The 20500-nt window shown below is 43.1% G+C and overlaps 1 protein-coding gene and 1 long non-coding RNA gene across 2 annotated transcripts in view; both read left to right on the top strand.

Moving 5' to 3' along the window:
- The first annotated feature begins 638 nt into the window (after positions 1 to 638).
- The window catches only part of LOC134571477 (intelectin-1-like), a 46309-nt gene continuing 26447 nt past the window's right edge, over positions 639 to 20500 (top strand). The window contains exon 1 of the mRNA XM_063429750.1: positions 639 to 698. Coding sequence (XP_063285820.1) covers positions 649 to 698 — 50 coding nt within the window. The 5' untranslated portion in view covers positions 639 to 648. The remainder of the gene's footprint in view (positions 699 to 20500) is intronic.
- LOC134571479 (uncharacterized) overlaps positions 2594 to 20500 on the top strand; it is a 28315-nt gene continuing 10408 nt past the window's right edge. The window contains exon 1 of the long non-coding RNA XR_010085198.1: positions 2594 to 3437. This is a non-coding gene — a long non-coding RNA (uncharacterized LOC134571479). The remainder of the gene's footprint in view (positions 3438 to 20500) is intronic.

Genomic DNA, 20500 nt, shown 5'->3' with positions numbered 1-20500 from the left:
GGGCTCTGCGCATTGAACCAACATGCTCACTTTGAGAGGGGGCGTGCTTGTCATTAGTGATGACAAAACACACCCTTAGTGGCCCTGCCCCCTTCTTAGGGGGCCGCTCTGATTGAAAAATGCCCGGGCCTAATTTTTCTCCCAGTCCGGCCTTGTTACCAGCACAGACGATATTATTCTTATCTGCCCCAAATATTAGGCAGTGGGCTGCCATAGAAGATCCTTGCTCCATAGAGTGTTCCTTATGTTATGGAGCCTGCAGACATCCACTCAGGACATCACCATGCTTTCCACCACCACCCATTCTATGTTTATAGTTTTCACTCTATTAAACATTTGGGTATCCGGGGCATAATCCATGAAATTGCTACCCATCAGCCACGAATGAGTTAAAGAGATTTAAACATTTTTCTTGCTAAATATAATAGAGCAGATTACATGATTAATGAGACAAAAGTCTCATCCTGTTTATGTCTTGTACACATCCCAGTTCAAGGTATAGGAAACAGATGCTGATGCTTAAATTTGAGCATACCATTAAAAAGAATCCAAAATCAGATACCACATTATGGTTCCCTACCAACCAATCACAATGAATTGTTCTTAAATTTGGGCGGGCAAATGATACACCCATAAATATTTAAGTAAATGTATCATTACGAATTTGGCTCTGTCACAAGAGAATATTCTTGGGTCTGGTAAGTGATTCTGCAAAACTAGGATATAGCCTAATTTTCACGTTATCTGGGACACCTTTAAAACAAATATCTACCCCACATATTTGCAGTACTATCTTTTCTTTAGGATGTAGTAGGAAAAATTATAATACAAATAAATAGAATGTATATGAGAAAACAGGGAGCTGGCTGCACTCACCTCAATATGCATAAATAGGGTGCTGCTGGGAGCCAATTTATACAATAAAAAAAGAGAAAATCCAGGTCACTTTAAGTAATATTTTTATGTGTGATGTTTATTAATGCAAGAGTACATCATTTTATGGTGCTGCATAAAATGTTATGATGCAAGATGTGTTTACCAATAAGTTCTACATTTGGCTATTTGTTTTCAGAATCCTGGCTATTATGATATCTCCTCTAGTGACCTGGGCTTATGGCATGTGCCAAACAAGACTCCACTATTGCAATGGAAAAACTCTTCTATTTTACAATATCGTACTCAGAATGGCTTTCTATCTATCAATGGAGGGAATCTCTTTGGTCTGTACACAGTATGAACTCAAGAATATAGGACAGAGGGCAAGCTATAGACTGTTATTCAGAATGTACTATGCAATTAATTATTTATATTATATTGCCCATATCCAGGAAGCATTACATAAATTAGTGATAATACAGTGATTTATAAGTACATTTATAAACTATGCACAAATGGATGCATACCACAGCTACTAAACCAAATACAATACTTTATTGTCAAAAATACTTACAAAACCCATACGACAAAGACAAAAATACAACACAGAAGACAGTGTATACCGGCCTCCATGCGACATTGATATTGTACATTTATTAACTAATCATGAAGTGATTAGAACATTATACAAACCTTAAAAATGCCTACATTCTTTTAAACAGGTGTTCTCAAACCAGTTGAATTTGCAAACAATTAATAATAGTAATAGAGGTGACTGATTTATTGTGTGTTCAGAATAAAATCACTTTGACTGGTAAATTGGCCACTGATCTGAATACAAAAGATTTACAGCAACTTTGGCTCCAAGGTTTACTCCAGGCACCATAACTACTTCAGTGTTTGAAGAGGTAATGGTACTTGGCTCAATATGGAATGCTGCACATACTGAAACATTTAGGCTAGCTACCAGTGGTTTTACTCTATCTCCGGCAGCATCATTAGCAAGCCCAGGATGAGATTTCATGACTGATGACTCACACCAAACCATCGTTGCGCCTCAATAACACGCTGGACACCTTTTTAAGTGGATAACTGGATTACTAGCAGGATAAGCATCTGGCTTCTGCACCTTTCATAACCGAAGGCTTGGCACCTGGCGGGACTCAGATAGGAGGAAAACAGTTCCATTGCCAGGATATGAAGTCAGGGTACTCTTGGCATCAGGACCGGATTAACACAGGGATAGGTAGAGCTCAAGCTCCAGATGTATCTTGCTGTAATAGGACCACACTACTGGTTAGCCTGTCAATCTTGGGGCTGGCTCCTCCTTGTCCTCCTGATTGAGCTCTGGGTGAGCTGCAGACTAGAGCTGGCTCTCTGATGTCATCAGGGGATGTCTTTACAGACTGCAACCAATCAGAGCGCTAATAGGAATGAGGCAGCGGTGGGCATGCTGTCGGAGGCTGCAGTGAGGAGTGGGATACAGATACTCCATAGTAGGTTAGGAAGATAACTGACTGGCTGAGCTTGATGAGAGTTTCAATCCAAAGAAGCAAATTGAGACAATCTCACCATAAGATGATTTTGTGGAGGGTGGGAGCCTGAGTTATACTACATACATCAAAACATGGGGGATCGGGAGCTTAAGACAGAATGGGCGGGGTCACAAAGCGGCATCACAAGAGACACAAGACACGTCCTGCAGAACAGTAATCTTTGCAGTTGCAGGGTTTAAACTAGTGGGGCATGGCTCTCAGACCGCTTCAATGAGATGAAATGGTCTGGGCCACTATACTGTCCCTTTAAAGTGTTGATATATATGCATAAGTAAACCACTGTGTGAAACATGTAAAATAGATTCATTGCACCCCTCGATGTCCCAGTCCCTCTCTTCATACTTAAATTATTACTTTGATGCTACTGCAGGGGAGGAGGAAAAGACCTTGCAGCATAGTTACTGTAAAGGCTAATGTTTGTATGACTGGCTTGGCTGTAGTGTACCCCACGGTGCTTCTATATGCTAGAATTGTAAACAGCCCATGTTCTAGACCTTTACGCAGAGAATAAAACGCTTGGCTAGTGAGCGAACGCCAGAGTGAGCAAACCCCAGAGTCTTTTATGTCGAGAAGAGTAAAAAAGTCATAAGCAAGTCACATTACATACTTTAACTTATGTAATGGATAAACAATATTATGTTTTGAATGATTGCCCATGGACTCCAGATCAATGAAAAATAAAAGTAGTACAATTACTACACACCTTTAGATTATTTTGAAAATACCATAAAGCTAGGCGTAAAGACAGGAAATAATGATAATTTATTTAGGTAGTCAGAAATGTTTTTCTTTACTTCACATTAAATTAGACAGAATTAATTGATCGCAGTATACAAGCTAACACCAACTGGTTTACCTGCTTAAAGATTTGATATCTTCTTTATAAATACCTAATAAAATATAATATCGGAGGATGCCCTACAGATAATGGTCCAGCTGAGCCAGTTGTGTATGATGTTAGGGATCCTGAGAAGACTATTCAATACTATGGACCACACACCAAAAGTAAGTGCTTTGTTTTTATTCACATGTATTGATTTAAACATAATAGAAACTTTTAGGCCACAATAGTTGAACAGGAAATATGAGGTTGGCCTAAACGTAGCCTATATTGTTTGCTTATTTTTTTTTATTTTTTTTTATGTGTGTGTGTAAATCAAGTTTTGTTGATTTGAATGAAGATATATGTATAAAAGGTACAACAAAAGAAAAATGATAAGTAGTGGCATAAGGGAACAAAACATGCTTTCAATAAATACCGAATAACGGTGCAGTATGCACAGTCCGATATGTGGAACAATAAGAACATGCTTTCATTTAAGACACCTATAGACATAATAACTTTGGAGGATGTGTTAAAAACATACACCGGACACCTGAAATGGGGACAGTGGATGGAGGGAGTGAAAAAATAATAGAGAGGGACAGATAGGATAACTGAGAATCTTATGTGAATGTAGGCTGACTCCTTCAAAACTTACCATGGGGATGGATAAACATTTTAATTTATAATATAGATTCTCCAGCTCCTGCAGAAAGATAGTGGGGAAACTCTCACCAGGAGAGTAGACAACCGAGCCTGCAGATATTAATAATAATAATATTACTGGCTTTAATAGACAGTTTGCAGTGCTGTATAATTGATAGACATGTGCAATTCGTTTCGGTCCGAATATGTATTCGGACGAATTTCGGGCAATTCAGACATTCGGGTACTTCCGAATGTCCGAATTGCCGAGGTCCCGAAGTTCTGAAATTAACGAATTTCTGAAGTGTCGAAGTTTCCGAAGTTCCGAAGTTTCCGAAGTTCCGAAGTTGCCGAAGTTCCGAAGTTGCCGAAGTGTCAAAGTGCCGAAGCACAGTATTGCCTAAGTACTAATATACTTACCCAGTGAAAGAAGAAAAATGTTACATTACAATTTTAAATAAAAAGTATACAAACATAGCCAGGATTCACCTGTAAGCATTTGCAACACTTACAACAATCAAGTAACATACATTCATATAAAATGTAAGTTACTTGGCCAGTCAATGTAATGACCGGAATGAATAAGTAGATAGCTCCCTAATGCCGTGGGAATTAGGGAGTTATCTACTAAAAGGCTGAAATACCTAAATTGGTCTTTCAGACAAATTTACTAATGCTAAGTAAAGGTTACTTAGTATAAGTAAATTATGCCCCTACTCGCTATACAGCGAGTAGGGGCATGTCTATTAAACAGTGATCACTGTTAAAAAAAAAAAGGTCCCCCTGAGCGGTGGGTGGGGGCCCTAAATACTAATAAGGGGGGGACCTAAGGACCTCCCCCTGGCCCCCACCCCTGAGCGGTGGGTGGGGGCCCTAAATAGTAATAGGGGGGGACCTAATGTCCTCCCCCTGGCCCCCACACCTGAGCAGTGGGTGGGGGCCCTACAGTAAAATAAGGGGGGGGACCTAATTACTTAATCCACCAATCAGAGAGTTATGAGTCAAATTACACAGCGTGGGAAAATTCCAAAGAACTTTCCCACGCTGTGTAAAATGACACAGAGCACTCTGATTGGTGGATTTCAAACCAACCAATCAGAGTGCTGTGACAGGTAAATGTAGAGACTTAACTGTCAGTCTCTTAATTTACCTGTCAGAGCATTCTGATTGGATGGCTTAATCCCACCAATCCGAGTGCTCTGAGCCTAATTGCAGGGCAGGGAAAGGCTTCCCCCGCCCTGCAGAGCTCAGTCTGCGTGGAGCCCTCCATGGGTGAAGAAGGATTTTTTTTTTATTGCGTCGGTTCTTATGGTTTTTTATTTGGCCTTTTTTGGGGCTGAAAAAAGAAGATTTTAGAAGAAAGAAAACATCGAATGGTAAGTTATTATCATTTTCTTGGGGGGGAGGGGGTGACTAAGGGTTTGGGGACCCCTAGTCACCTGGGGGGAATTTTTTTAGGGCCCCCACCCGCCGCTCAGGAGTGGGGGCCGGGGGGGAGGACATTAGATCCCCCCTTTTACTATTTAGGGCCCCCACCCACCGCTCAGGGGTGGGGGCCAAGGGGGAGGACATTAGGTCCCTTCTTATCAGTATTTAGGGCCCCCACCTGCCGCTCAGGGGTGGGGGCCAGGGGGGAGGACATTAGGTCCCCCTCTTATACCAATTTAGGGCCCCCACCCGCCGCTCAGGGGTGAGGGCCAGGGGGGAGGACATTAGGTGTCCCCCCTTATTATTATTTAGGGCCCCCACCCACCACTCAGGGGTGGGGGCCGGGGGGAGGACAATAAGTCCCCCCCCATCGTTTTACTTTAGGGCCCCCACCCGCCGGGGGCGGCTATTTTTTGTTTTATTTTTTAAACAGTGAGCAGCCACAGGCTGCTCACTGTTTACTAGACATGCCCCTACTCGCGGTATAGCGAGTAGGGGCAAAATGTACTAATACTAAGTCATTTTTACTTAGTATTAGTAAATTTGTCTGAAAGACCAATTTAGGTCTTTCAGCCTTTTGGTAGATAACTCCCTAATACAGTGGGAATTAGGGAGTTATCTATTAAGCGGCTGCAATAGAAGTGCCGAAGTCCCAAAATTCCGAAGTTCCGAAATGCCGAAATTCCGAAGTTCCGAAGTGCGGAAGTTCCAAAGTGCTGAAGTTCCAAAGTTCCGAAGTTGCTGAAGTTCCGAAGTGTTCAAGTGCCGAATAGCCGAAGTTCCGAATTGCGAAAATTCTGAATTTCAGAATGCCGAACCGAACCGAACATTTTCCCCATGCACATGCCTAATAATTGAGAGAAAAAGACAGTACAATATACACAGACCAATGCAAAAGGTTAGGGGGATTGGGCCAGTGAGCTGTGCTCCAGCCATTGAAGCTCTGTTATACAAAGTGCTTAGTTTGATAGCCCATGAGCTCACAATCTGAAAGTTATAACTGGGATTTGAAACAACAGGTGAAATGAAGAGACTCAGTATTGCTGTGAGCTGAAAGTGTGGATTGAGGCCTGGAAGTTGCAGAGAGGTGAAAAGGAAGAAATAATAAATGGGTCATACCAAATATTAAGTAACAACAAGTGTTAGATGACTAATTAGAGAAATGTTTGAATAAAGAAAATAATCCAGGCACTCCAACGAATTCTAAAATGTAGGCAATCTTTATTGGAACAAGGAACCAAACAGCAACGTTTCGACCCCTAAGGGGCTTTGTCAAGCTTGGAGTGCCTGGATTATTTTCTTTATTCAAATGTTACAATTGGTCCTTTTTTGGTACTGGGGCTTATCCAGTTAAGCACCCTGAATTACAGACGAAGAATTGAGTGCACTTCCATCATCTATACATGATTAGAGAAATGTGTCTCAGATGAAGGATTCTGTCTCTTCAAAAAAAAAGAAAGAGTATAAATTACCAGCCAAAAAAAGGTCAAAAAGATGTTGCTACAGGAGACTGAATGAATATATAGCTTATTGATCAGATAGCCTAAAGAACACCAGAGCAGGAGCTTAATTGACAAAAAAACACCCACAGCTCAAGAAAAATGAAAAGTGATGTAGGAAGTATCCCAAAAATCACTTATAGTCTATAGCAGGGGTAGGGAAGCTTTTTCACTCCAGATGATGTGGGCTACATGCTCCCATAATACATCCATAATACTGGCAAAGCATTAAGGGAGATGTAGTCCACAACGTCTCGGGTGCCGAAGGTTGTTTACTTCTGGTCTATAGCATTCTAACCATAATAGAATGTTCCAAGGTGCCATGGCTTGAGTTCAGACCAGGTGAACATTCCAGAATCCTATTACTGAAAGTGTTTAGTCCACTTCTTTTTGGGGTCATATTTCAGATTGACAAGAACTCTGCACCGAGAAATTAATACAACAGATAAAAAGGGAACTCGTGCAGGCCAGAACTGGGCTTAAATGCAAGGATGCATCTTGGAAACCCAAAGCAGAGTAAGACAAACACACACTAGTAAGACAAAAAACAAACCAGTAAAGGTAATACTGAGTGTATTAAATACAAATAAGACATATTACTATAGTAAACAGTAATAAAACACTGCCTGACAATTTTGAAAAAAATGTTTAAATGACATCAAAATAACCCACTAACTGATACATTTAAAAGATTATTCTCCAAAGTGAGAATACAAAGTGATAACAGTGGAACAAAAGAATTATAAAGTAAAGAAAAATAAAAAATGCAAAACAAAAATTAACACTACCAGCAGGTGTCGCCAGAGAGATAGGTAAATGATATCAAAATAGAGTCTTAATTGTAACCTATGTTATTATTATTATTGCCATTTATATAGCACCAACAGATTCCGTAGCGCTTTACAATATTATGAGAGGGGGGGATGTAACTATAAATAGGACAATTACAAGAAAACTTACAGGAACAATAGGTCGAAGAGGGCCCTGCTCAAACGAGCTTACAGTCTATAGGAGGTGGGGAATAAAACACAGGTTTCAGCAGTCCGCACGATTTTACCATCTTTATTCTAAAGTGGGGGGTTATTATTAGAGTAGGCAGGTCTTTTGCTTAAGGGGTGCCCTTGAAGGCACATTAGATAATCTAATCAGTTAGGACGTATACCCTGACTTCTATCTTCTTAACCACTACTCTAATGCTTATATTATGCCAACATTGGACGTAATATCCAGCTCATTGACCTAAAGGAACTCAGAATATATTGCTGGCATACCCCTCTGCGTATGATTCTTTAGCCTACACGCTTATTTCTATCTACCTGCACTATCACGTGCATTAACCCACTATTAGACTAAAGCTCGATTCTCACATATAAATCTACTCTTAGGCTGTAATTTTGTAACGGCTGGACACATAGTTACGAGGACTGTATCCAAAGTAACAGTTGAGTATCGTAGTCAATCTGTTTTTAGGCAGCCCAGACGTCACAAGATAAGTTACAATTAACAAACTTCATGATGTCTCACTTGCAATGAGATCTAGAATATATCAATGGGCTTTAGTTACAAGCAATTGAAGATTATGCTAGCGCTAGTGTACTTATAATCTTAATTTTAATAATGACAGGAGGCGAGTATTTTGCTTTACTCTCTTTACTAAAACTCCATAGCAGTAAAGAAAGTGAATAAACGTTTTAACCAATCAAAATGCAAATAGGGAGTATATTATTTCAGTCAACAGGCTCCTCCCCCTCTTTCGGAAGCGAACATCGGAACAGGGAAGAAAATAGTCATAAAGTCTGTAACGAACATCCGTAATGGAATCCAACGGGAATGATGAACTTCTTGGGTTGATTAGGAAGAAAAAACAGGCACCAACCGGAGAACTTCCGATGCTTGGTCTTTATATGATGAGAAATATCGTTATGGTCATGCCGTAGATGTTCCAACTTCTTTCACACTTAAACGGAAAAGAGAATATGAGAAAGGTTAGGCACCGGTCTTGAAACTGTTTGTAGTCATGACAGTGATCCATCGGATTACATTGCAATAATTTAATTTGTATATTCAGTGTATAGACTACTAGTAGTTAAATAGGCTAATGACAACAGTGACTACCTTATGAACATAAGATTCAAGGAGTTATGAAGAAAACAGAAGAATGAAGAAATGTAGAGAAGTATGATTAGAGTATGAATAGAGTAGTTCCCCTCCTCCCGGGTGGGAAGGGTGGGAAAATACTCGCCTCCTGTCATTATTAAAATTAAGATTATAAGTACACTAGCGCTAGCATAATCTTCAATTTTATCACATGACAGGAGGCTTCATATTTTGCATTTTTAACGCTGTAGAATCAGAGACATGGCAGCACTGGAATTCGGACGGAAATAGAAGGTGCGGAATGTCGATTCCCTGGACCAATCAGCGGAGCGTAGGATATCCGTTAAGGAGGCACCCGCCATGAAGGCTGAGGATGCTGCTGCTCCGCGTACTGAGTGGGCTCCGAATGTAGTGTCCACACCGGCTAGCGATAGTAACCATCGAACCCATCTTGCTAGGGTGGTGGAAGTGATGGGGACATGTGGTCTGACGTATGATACTAGGAGTTGACCTGATGGTGTAGACCGAAGAGGTAGGGTGGTTTCCACGTACTGTTGTAGTGTGGAGACAACGCAGAGTTGCGGTTCTGTAGGGAAGAAAGGATAAAACACAGATGTGGAGTCCGTCTTAGTGCGGCGAGATATCCGGAATGTAACTCCTTCTGGAGAGATTGAAAAAGCGTCTATGTCCAGTGCTCGTATGTCTGACACTCTGCAGAAGGAGACCAGGCAGAGCAAGACTGTGAGTTTTGCTGATAATTGACGGAGGGAGAGTCTGTCGTTAGTTGGCCAGTCTTTCAGGAATCGGAGGATTACGTCGACGTCCCAGAATTGAGAGTATTTGGGCCCTGGGGGACGTTGTAATCGAATGCCTCTCAGGAGTCGGCATACAAGTGGTTCTTTGCCAACTGGAATCCCTTGTATGGGGACGTGGGCTGCTGAAATAGCTGAGCGAATTACATTAAGTGATCTGTAAGAACGTCCTAATGAGAAAAGGTGAGATAGGAAGTTCAAAATGGCTGAAACAGGGGCCGTAAATGGATCGAAGTTCCGTTCCAGACACCAAGTGGACCAGGAATTCCAGGCGGATAGATAGCATCTTCTGGTTCCGGGTGCCCATGAGTCCCATAGCAGTTCTTTAGCAGCCTGCGATAGTTCGCCGACTTGCCAGGAGCCCCTGAAAGCGTCCAAACCACCAGATGGAGATGGTTGTCTAGGATTAGTGGATGAGGGTTGCCTTTTGGATCTGTTAGAATGTATTGATGATGAGGTAGTAGAAGGGGATCGTGGCATGATAGAGCTAGGAGATCTGGGAACCATGGTTGTCCCCTCCATAGTGGAGTGATGAGTACTAGTGAGGTTTGCTGATTCTTCAGATAGTGTATGGTCCTCGCTATCATGGCGAAGGGAGGGAAGGCGTAGGCTCCTGTGATCGGCCAAGGTTGTAGGAATGCATCCACTGCTGCGCTCTCCGGGTCCGGGAGCCAGCTGAAGTATAATTTCGTTTGTCTGTTGTTGCGGGACGCAAACAGGTCCAAGTGGAGTGGACCTAGGCGTTCCGCAATGCAGCTGAAGATTTGTGGATCTAGTTTCCAGTCGCTGGTGTCCCGCCAGTGGCGTGAGAACCAATCCGCCGTGAGGTTTGTCTCTCCTGGGAGGTATTCCGCCGTGAGGGAGATGTTGCGGGGTAGGCAAAAGTCGAAAATTTATTTTGTTATTTCTGATAGGAGACGTGAGCGGGCTCCTCCTAGGCGGTTGATGTAACGGACTGTGGAAATGTTGTCCATCCGGAGTAGGATGCAACAGTCCGACTTGTCCTTTGCTAGGCTTCGGATCGCGAAAGACCCGGCTAGGAGTTCTAGGCAGTTTATATGTAAGTTGAGGTCTTGGGATGTCCAAGCACCTCCTGTCGATATATTTTCGCTCGTCGCTCCCCATCCCCAGAGGCTGGCGTCTGATTCTAATATCATGTCGGGAGCTTTCCCGAAGATGGCTCGGCCGTTCCATGCTTCCATGCTGTCCAGCCACCATCTGAGTTCGTCTCTGACTTCCTCTGTCATCGGGACCGGCTGATCGTATGAGGGGTTTTCCCTGAGAAAGGAAGCTTTGAGGCGTTGCATTGCCCTGTAGTGAAGTGGACCTGGAAATATAGCTTGAATGGAGGCCGAGAGAAGCCCTATGATGCGTGCGAGGGTGCGGAGTGGAATGGTGTGGGAGCGGATGGCCCTGCGTAATTCCTTGCGAATGGCTGAGATTTTTGCCGTCGGTAGCCGTAGAGTGCTGGAGGTGGAATCTATCTCGAATCCCAGAAATTGAACTGTTTGTGATGGGGAGATAGCTGATTTTTGAAAGTTCACTGTGAAGCCCAGGGATGATAGGAGATCCGTGGTGTAGCGTGTGTGTTGTATCAGTCTGAGTCTGTCTGAGCAGAACAGAAGGAGGTCGTCCAGGTATATAATGCAACGAATGCCTTGAGCTCGAAGATGTGCGACCACGGGTTTCAGCAGTTTGGTGAAACACCAAGGGGCCGAACTGAGGCCGAAGGGGAGGCACGTGAATTGCCAGGGACGGCCTTGCCAATGGAAACGAAGGTATTGTCTGCAGGATTGATGGACGGGTACTGATAGATACGCGTCCTTGAGATCCAGTCTCGTGAACCAATCCTTGTCTTGTAGGAGGTCTCTTAACAGATGTATGCCTTCCATCTTGAAATGGTTGTACGTGACGTATTGGTTGAGTTGTCGTAGGTTTATGACTGGTCGTAGATCGCCCGTTTTCTTCTTGACTAAGAAGATGTTGCTGAAGAAACCTCGAGGTTCGGACGCGGGTTCTATCGCGCCTTTTGAGTATAGGGTTTGTAGTTCTTCATTGATGAGAGATTTGTCTGTTCTTGAGCAGTTGATGGGACGTGGTATTTCCGTCTGTCGGGGTTGGTCTACGAAGTCTATGACGTAGCCTCGTACTGTCTGTAGGATCCATGCGTCCGCGGATATTGAAGTCCATTCCTGGAAGAAAAGAGATATGCGACCTGCTGTATGCATTGGAAGGGAAACATGAGTGAATTGGTTGCTTACCTGCGGAGAAACGTGCTCTGCCTCGAGTGCGTGGTCCGCGACCTCTGTTTGCGCCTCGTGTGTAGGAAGATGGTCGGTATCCCATCTCTGGGTAAAAGGGCTGTGGTCTTGTAGCTCTGGGGCCTGAGGGCCAGAAGCGGCTGGCAGCACGGCCCCTTTGGCGGCCAGCCCGTCCAAAAACACCCCTAGAGGGGTTTTGTCTAAAGACTCTTCTTATTGATGATTGAGCCTTGTTCAGGGATGTGTATACGTTAACATGTCTGCTTAATTCTTTGAGAAATTGTTCTCCGAAAAGCTTGCCCTGTGCCATAGGACCTAACTCCTTGGTGCCCAACTCCACCAATTTCCCGTCAATGCGGAGAAGTGCTGCTTTGCGTCGCTCAGATGATAAGGCGACATTGGCATTACCCACAAAACAAAAGCACCTTTGTGCCCATTCCCGCACGTCATGCGCCCATTCGCGCACCATAGTAGGGTCAAATTGATCGGCTTTGGCTAGAGCATCATCAGCCAAGTACATAATTCTGGATAGTGGTCCCACCGAGTCCAGAAGTTTATCTTGAACCCCTCTAAACCCTTTTTCCACGCCTTTTCGTGGGTCACGGCCACCTCGTGACATAAAAGTTGTCATCACTTGGTCAAATTCTGGCGTGTCCGCCATGTGGTCGGGTAGAAAAGGCCTTGGGCATTCTGACCTCAAACGGTTGCGGACCGTTTTGTCCATGGGCTTTCGTAGCCAGAGGTGCATAAACCTCGCTAGGTGGTCAGGAGGTGTCCAATCGCTTGAGCGAGGGTGTCTAATTTTTCTTGGGTCAAAAAGTTTTTGTCCCAGTGGGTCAAGGATGGTGTCTTCATCCTCTTGCGGGTTATCCGCATTATCTTGGTCTTGGGGTTCTCCCATGAATGTGTGTTGCGGAAAAAATGATTGGGATCCGGAGTCTGAACCCCAACCACCTTCATTAGAGTCTGAGTCGTCCGCTTGCCATTCATCTAAAATGGCCATGGGTTTAGTTTGGGACTGTTCTTCATCCGAAGAGTAGTCGTGTTGGGGATTCGTGATGGTGGCAGAAATGGGTTTAGCGCGTTTAGCGGGGTTTTTACTTTTATGTGAGTGGTCTTTTTCGCCTTTCCACTGGCGTTTGCCCGTGAGAGTTTCAGGGCTTTTGTGAGATTCTTGTGCATCAGAATCGGAGTCATGGCGGGATGGGCTTTAGATGGTTTCCTCTTGTCGGAGCCAGAGGCCATCATCTTGGAGAGGACTTTCTCCATTGAGGCAGAAACGGCCTCGTTCACCATATTTTGGAGATCTGTGGTTTGAGAGGTCTCCATGGTGTCTGGGTATATGATTGGCACAGGGCGTGGTAGAGGTCAGTCTGCTGTATTTTAGTCGATATAGACTGTAGTAATATCGCTATGCAATACCCCAGCAGGGTGCAATAACGTAAATTTTGTATAGTAGTACAATCGGGACCCCAGCAGGGTTATTGGAATAAATAATAATAATAATAATAAAACCGAGTACCCCAGCAGGGTCTAGACGGTATAGTAACTGGTCAAATGTAAGCCAGATAACCCCAGCAGGGTTGTAATAAAATGATACCCCAGCAGGGTATGAGTAGTGGTATGTTGGAGATTAAGCTCCAGCAGGATAGTAATCCGATTTATATAATCACCCCAGCAGGGTGTATAATGTCCAATGTAACCACTAGGCCCCAGCAGGGCAAATAGACCACTTGTTGGGATTTTAAATGTATTCTGGGCCTCACCCAGTATGACAGAGGTGGCCACAAAGCGACCTCCTTAGCAGCACAATATATAGGGCAGCACCCCAGTCAGGCACAGGTTAATACCTGATGTGCCTTTAAACAGCTTGAGTGACTGACCTCTTGTTGCAGACTGTAGAAAGGCTTGCAGTGTCCGTTGAACTTGCCGTTCTGAGGTTTCGCGGCAATTTGCTGCGGTCCTAAAAATGGCGGCCGTAATCTCGCGAGACGCGGGATTAAAAATGGCCGCCGCGAGAAGGAAGCCGCGGCTGAAATAGGGCCGCGGAAAACGCGGCGGAAAATAGCCTCCGAGCGGCGGCAAGGTGGGGAAAAAAGAAGGATGCAGGGAAAAACCCGAGCAGAAAGGAGAGAGGTAAACTACCACTAGGGTGAAGTAACCCCGGTGGTACTAAACATTAGGATAGATAGTAGGATAAAAACGGTTTAGAGACTACAGAAAATAGCAGAACTATATAGATAATGAAAAAGTTAGATAATAAAATAGTATATATGAGGAAAAAAGGTAAATAAAACATTCACATGAGGTAAAATAGGGAAGAGCCAAAAACTCTGACCTGTCTGCGATGGAGCAGTAAAGAAAGAGGGGGAGGAGCCTGTTGACTGAAATAATATACTCCCTATTTGCATTTTGATTGGTTAAAACGTTTATTCACTTTCTTTACTGCTATGGAGTTTTAGTAAAGAGAGTAAAGCAAAATATGAAGCCTCCTGTCATGTGATAAAATTCAGATGACTGCCCATTTATTCAAGTCTCACTAGAGCTGTTGCTACACAGACAGCATAAGGACTGCTTACCCTATTTTTTTTAACAACTATTGCTTTATTTCTCCAAACTTTATTTTAATTATTACTATATTAAAAGTTAAGTTTTAACATAGGTTACAATTAAGACTCTATTTTGATATAATTTACCTATCCCTCTGGCGACACCTGCTGGTAGTGTTAATTTTTGCTTTTTAATTTTTTGTTTTTCTTTACTTTAGAATTCTTTTGTTCCACTGTTATCAAATTATTAGGGGTTACCCCCCATTTTCCGCTCACTGCCACTAGATTGTCCGTTCTAATAACTTATGGCTCTACTCTAGTTTTAGTTCACAGAATTCAAAGTGGATTTCAAAGGTCTAAAGGTCTAAACAGCCAGACTGTAAAAATTGGCGATGCTTCCAGCAAAATTTACTTTGATTCTCACGTTAGTAAATAACCCTGTTAAAGTTAATAATGATGGAGGTTGGTATTAAATAAAGATCTGAACATTCCAGTTTACTAGCTTTTAAAATAATAAAGCAATGATGTAAACTTGGCAGATGTATATATTGATGTGTTGGAGCTGCATATATTTTGCCTTTATGTTTTTCATTTAAAATTAATGGTACTGTCTTCTTTCTCAGATGTGGCAAATCCTGGATTTGTTCAGTTTCGAGTGTTTAATAATGAAAAAGCAGCCATAGCTCTCTGAGCTGGCATAAAAACCAATGGCTGCAATACAGAACATGTAAGTGTGGATGTCAGGACCGAGCGTGCCCCTGCTTCCCTCACCACATAACGCACTCTGCCATTATGGTGTTCCACATGGCCCCAACTCCAGTCATGGAGTCCTAACACATCACAGCCCGATTTAGCTGGAGCTCCTGGCATGATGGGGTGAAGTTCTCATCAGGAATTCCACTCATGAATGGGTCCCAGAGTGATGACCCAGCCTCTCTTTCTCACTGCCATGTTTTTTGCTCTGTAGGCACGAGCACACTGCATACTTTAGAGGAACTCCACTGGGGTGGTTCTAGGGGAGGTGTATGCCGTCCTAGAACCTGTGGGAGGGGGTTGTTCCCTACCTCCATTTAAAAGGCTGCCTTTCCATCTCCATCTGTTTTTCCACTTGTACTGTGTCCAGAAGAACCCTCAGTGTACCAAAGATAGCTGTTACCCTGTGAAAAGCCTCAGTATTTCTGAGCAAATTGGTATCCTGTGCAAACCCACAGTGTTCTAGAGCAGGGGTAGTCCACCTTTGGCACTCCAGATGTTGTGGACTACATCTCCCATGATGCTCTTATAGCCATAATACTGGCAAAGGATCAATGGAAATATAATCCACAACATCAGGAGTGCCAAAGGTTGTCTACCCCTGTTCTAGAGTAAACTTTTTTCCTGTTCAAACCCTCAGAGTTCTGGAGAAACCTGCTGTCCTGTACAAATTCTCAGTACAAGCTGTATTCCTATGCTGATCTTACACTTGTGCTAATTACCGCTTATCTGATACCACTCTTACTCTCTATCTTGTGATGAAACATTGATCTAACCAAAATATTTTAGTGCCCATTCCTGCATACCGAAATCCTTTTTCCAGAACCTGGACAGTGTAACAGAGATGGGGATAAATCGAAAGTCTCCTTGTGTCACCAATAAATCAATTGCTATGATAGTTATGTCTTAGTTAGTGAGCTACAAAAAGCTAACAATCAGCTTAAATATCATGGGCTAAAATAGCAAGACTTGGAAAAAATTCTACAAACTGAAACATTTAGAAACTCCTACCAGCAATGGGTGTAGGAATCCAAAAACATCTGGAGGGACAGCAACATATGATGCTATCCCCACCCCCCTTTACTGAGATGGCATACATCAAGTAAATATAATATTAAAAATTCTGATCGGTTCCCCTGTAAGCCAATAAACCCTCTGATGAAGTAGGAGGTAAGGAGGATGAAGTCAGGGAACTCCACGGTTTTGCCTTCATACAACTCTGTCCTCTTTCTGCTTTTTTTCACACAATATATTGCGACGGACCCTTCCGCCGACGAAGGCTCCTAGTGCTCACCAAGGACCATCAGCACCGCACCAGACACCATAAGCATGTTATGGTACTTTTTGAAAGTAAACCAAAATGTTCAAAGTCTATCTGTTCCTGTCCAAATCAATAAAATTAAATTGCGTATATACGCTGAAGTAATTAAGTCTGACACACGAGGTTCAGGTTAAAATAACTTCGAGAAAGTTTATTGGCAAGTGAAGTAAAAGCGGGCGCGCAGGCCCTTTTAAGAGGCATTTTGCGTCATCATTGATTATTAGAATATCAGCAAATAAACATCATCAATTGGATTAATTGTTAAGTGACGGAGTTAGTGTCTTACCTATTGGTTAGTAAAATTAAGAGGTTAGTCCCGTGCCCACCCATCAGAGGTGGGATTATTCTGGACACGGGTGGGGGACAAGGGGGTCCTAAGCGTCATTTTACACGGTCAGTGATATCAGGCTTTATGTCCAGGTGCAAGGTCTCTTATGAATAGAACATTTCATTACTACTGTGTTCTGTGGCCTTCAAACTGTACTATCTTACAAGCTCTTAAGGAGTAGCCAGCAAGTCTTAAGGAGTAGCCGGCACCTCCTGGTACTTGTCCTTGAAGGAAACACGGTCTTTGTCTACTGTATTAATTGGGTTGAGAAGTTCAGTCACGTAATGTAGTTTTAAAATGAACAAGTTAAGTCATGAGGACAAAATGGAGGATTTGAAGAAGTCAGGTTAGGAGGACAAAATGGAGGATTGTCACAATATAAGGTTAAAATGGAGTTAGTACAATAATTCAATACAAGTACAATAATAATTTTTAATAATTCCACATCAGTCCCCCCTATGAAATGTTAGATTCTAAGAGATAAAACTTTATTATATTAGTATCAGAAGACGTGTTAACCCAAAGGCACAGAAACCCCGTGGCCGCTAGCTAGATGTTAATGCAAAGTGCAAGGCTGTCCCTAGATCTGACCCTAATAGGCTAACCATCCGTCAGTATGGCTCTCGAACGCTTCACACCCAAGGGTATCCCATGGCAGCTAACCCACCACTTCTCCACATGGGGCCTTTACCATTCACTGACAGATGCTGTCCCTAATCTAGTCCCTTCCTAGAATTCCTGCACTTTATCAACAAAGGGGATAAGTTGCAGCGGCAGACAGGGTGAGTTGATGTCTTGAAATTCTTGGTCATCAACTTCGAGATGGGTAAAAGCGGGTGCCGCTTGGTCAACAGTCTTCATGAGGGATTTTCTCAGACATGGGAGGACACAACAAAAGAGAAGAGCAAAAATAAAAAGAAAAATTAGTATAGCCATACCAATCTGCATTAAAGCCTTTTGCCATCCTGTCATCCAACCAAACCATCTTTCCCAGGGATCTTTTATCCCAGAATTCCTTTTTAACTCTTCAGACAGGTCATTTAATTTTTCTATAGCTAGTGTGACTTTACCATTAGGGCCTGTGTTTTCTGGGATGTAGGTACAACATGTCATAGTGTCGGGCAAAATCTTACAAACCCCTCCTTTTTCGGCTAAGATCATATCTAGGGCCATCCTATTCTGAAAAGTCATTTGGGATGTGGCCTGTAACTGTTCGGCCAATCCCTGGAGGGCGTCTCTGGTGTAATTGACAAAACGCTGTTGATTATAATAAATGTAATTTATCCAATTTAGATTCTTGTTTGCGGTAACTATGGTAAAAATTGATTCAAATCCTGCAGCAACTTCATCCCTAGCTTTAAACTCATTGGGCACCCCCCTGGGCACTCCAATGGCATCAATATATACATGAGGATCAAAACTTCCTTTCACTGGGGCGTCACGTTTAACCTTAGTGTGGCTGAACTCATGGGTGTTGAGGTGTGTGTCAGAAATAATATGTATAGGCATAATGGCCTTAGTCAAAGTACACTCTCCCCACCATTCTGTGTCCATTCTGGATCTTAGCTGTAAATCCCCACACAACCAATAAATGTCTCCTAGTGACCTAGTGTGATGTTGCAGCAAACGTACAGGGACAGTTCTGTATGTAGCACAATAGCCTTTGGAAAAGTTACCTACAAATTTACCAATACCATCGTACATGGCATAGCAAGTGTAATTACCTTTGTATACGGTAATACCATCAGGGGGTTTGACGTCTTTGGCTAGAAGAGGATACTCCTTTGTCCATGCAATACATATGGACCTGTTAAAATTATAGTGATAGGCAAAAAGGCTTAAAACACATTCTTCTATATCTACGGGTAGGATTAAAGGTACGGTACCCAGGTGAGGCCGGGCACCTCCACACACATAACATGCGGTTCTATTATGCTTATTAGCATTATATTTCATCCATTCTAACCATAAATTTACATCATTAAAACCTGTTTCAGCGGCCATGGTATCTTCAAAAGTGGGGTTAGCAATGGCCATCATGTCCTGAAAGGTCTGGATATGGGGTTTTAATGGGTTAGGGACCATATGGGTGGCCCCTTGCCACTCAGAAGAGTTGCACATATCTTTGAGGTAGAAATGCCCTAATTTCTGGTAGGAACCCTTTTTCCAGTACATTCCCATCACATACTGGTCTGCATCTGTTGGGCTTGGGCGCTCAATGTTAAGGATTAATTTCATTGGTGTGCTCCCCCCAGGCTTTCTCAAAGTCATTCTCTGGAGAAGCGATCTACCATGATCATCTACTTTAGCTACGGCACTTTTTGGTTTGTAACCCCAGGCAGGCCCGGCATTCCATCCCGCCGCCCCCCAGTGATCACAATTGTGCCCCCATTGTTTGTCAACTACACAAACATATGGGTCTTTCGAATGAGGGATATCTCTATAGATGCTCTGGATTTGTGGTGTGGGAAATGGGCATTCTACAATATCACAGTAGTCAAAGGTATAAGTAGCCACCTGGGTGCATGATGAATTATACCAGAAGGTGTACCCACTAATGTCTTTGGTAATGGCTACTTGCTGGGCCTTCATAAGGCTAATTAAGGAGAAGATGTACCAGAGATACATGTTTGTGCGATATTCGCTTCCTCTGGGGCAGGAGATTTCTTGCAGTGGGAAGCGTGGATCCAATTTGGCCTACCGGCCAATTTGACGGAGGTTGCGGTAATCAGGAGAACTTGGAATGGACCGTCAAATCTTGGTTCCAGGGTATTTTTCCGCACAAACTTCTTGACCAGGACCCAATCTCCGGGAAGTAGGTTATGGGAACCTGTATCCAATTCGGGATCTGGAATTGAAGAGAAAACTTGGGCATGTATTTTGTTTAGGACATTTGCAAGTTCAGTTACATAGTCTACTAAAATATCTGATTGGAGTTGCAACTGCTGCGGATAATAACAACCTAGTCTGGGTGCTGTCCCAAATAGAACCTCATATGGGGACAGTGAATGCTTCCCTCTAGGTGTGTGCCTAACACTAAATAGAGCTATTGGTAGGCTTTCTGGCCAGGGCATCTTTGTTTCTTGTGACATTTTTAACATTCTAGTTTTTAGGGTGCCATTCATGCGCTCCACTTTACCACTACTTTGTGGGTGGTAAGGGGTGTGGAAGGCTAGAGTCACCCCTAGAGCAGTCCAAATTTCTTTAGTCACAGTTGCTGTAAAGGCTGGGCCTTGATCACTCTCAATAACTTCTGGGAGTCCGAATCTACATACAATATCTGTAAGTAGGCGCTTTGCGGTTGTTTTTGCAGTGATATTGGCCACTGGGTAGGCTTCTGGCCAGCCTGAGAACATGTCCACTATTACTAGTGCATATTCATGGGGCCCACTCTTGGGCATTTGGATGTGGTCAATTTGAATCCGCTGGAAGGGGTACATGGGCTTTGCCAGGTGTTTCGCAGGTAACTGGTCTTCCTGGATTGCATTTTGCACAAATGACACAGGCCTTGCAGAAGCTATTGATCAATGTTGTGATTCCAGGTGCTTCATA

This window comes from Pelobates fuscus, chromosome 8 (assembly GCF_036172605.1).
Source record: "Pelobates fuscus isolate aPelFus1 chromosome 8, aPelFus1.pri, whole genome shotgun sequence".
NCBI lineage: Eukaryota > Metazoa > Chordata > Amphibia > Anura > Pelobatidae > Pelobates > Pelobates fuscus.
This window is presented reverse-complemented; position numbering and strand designations above follow the sequence as displayed.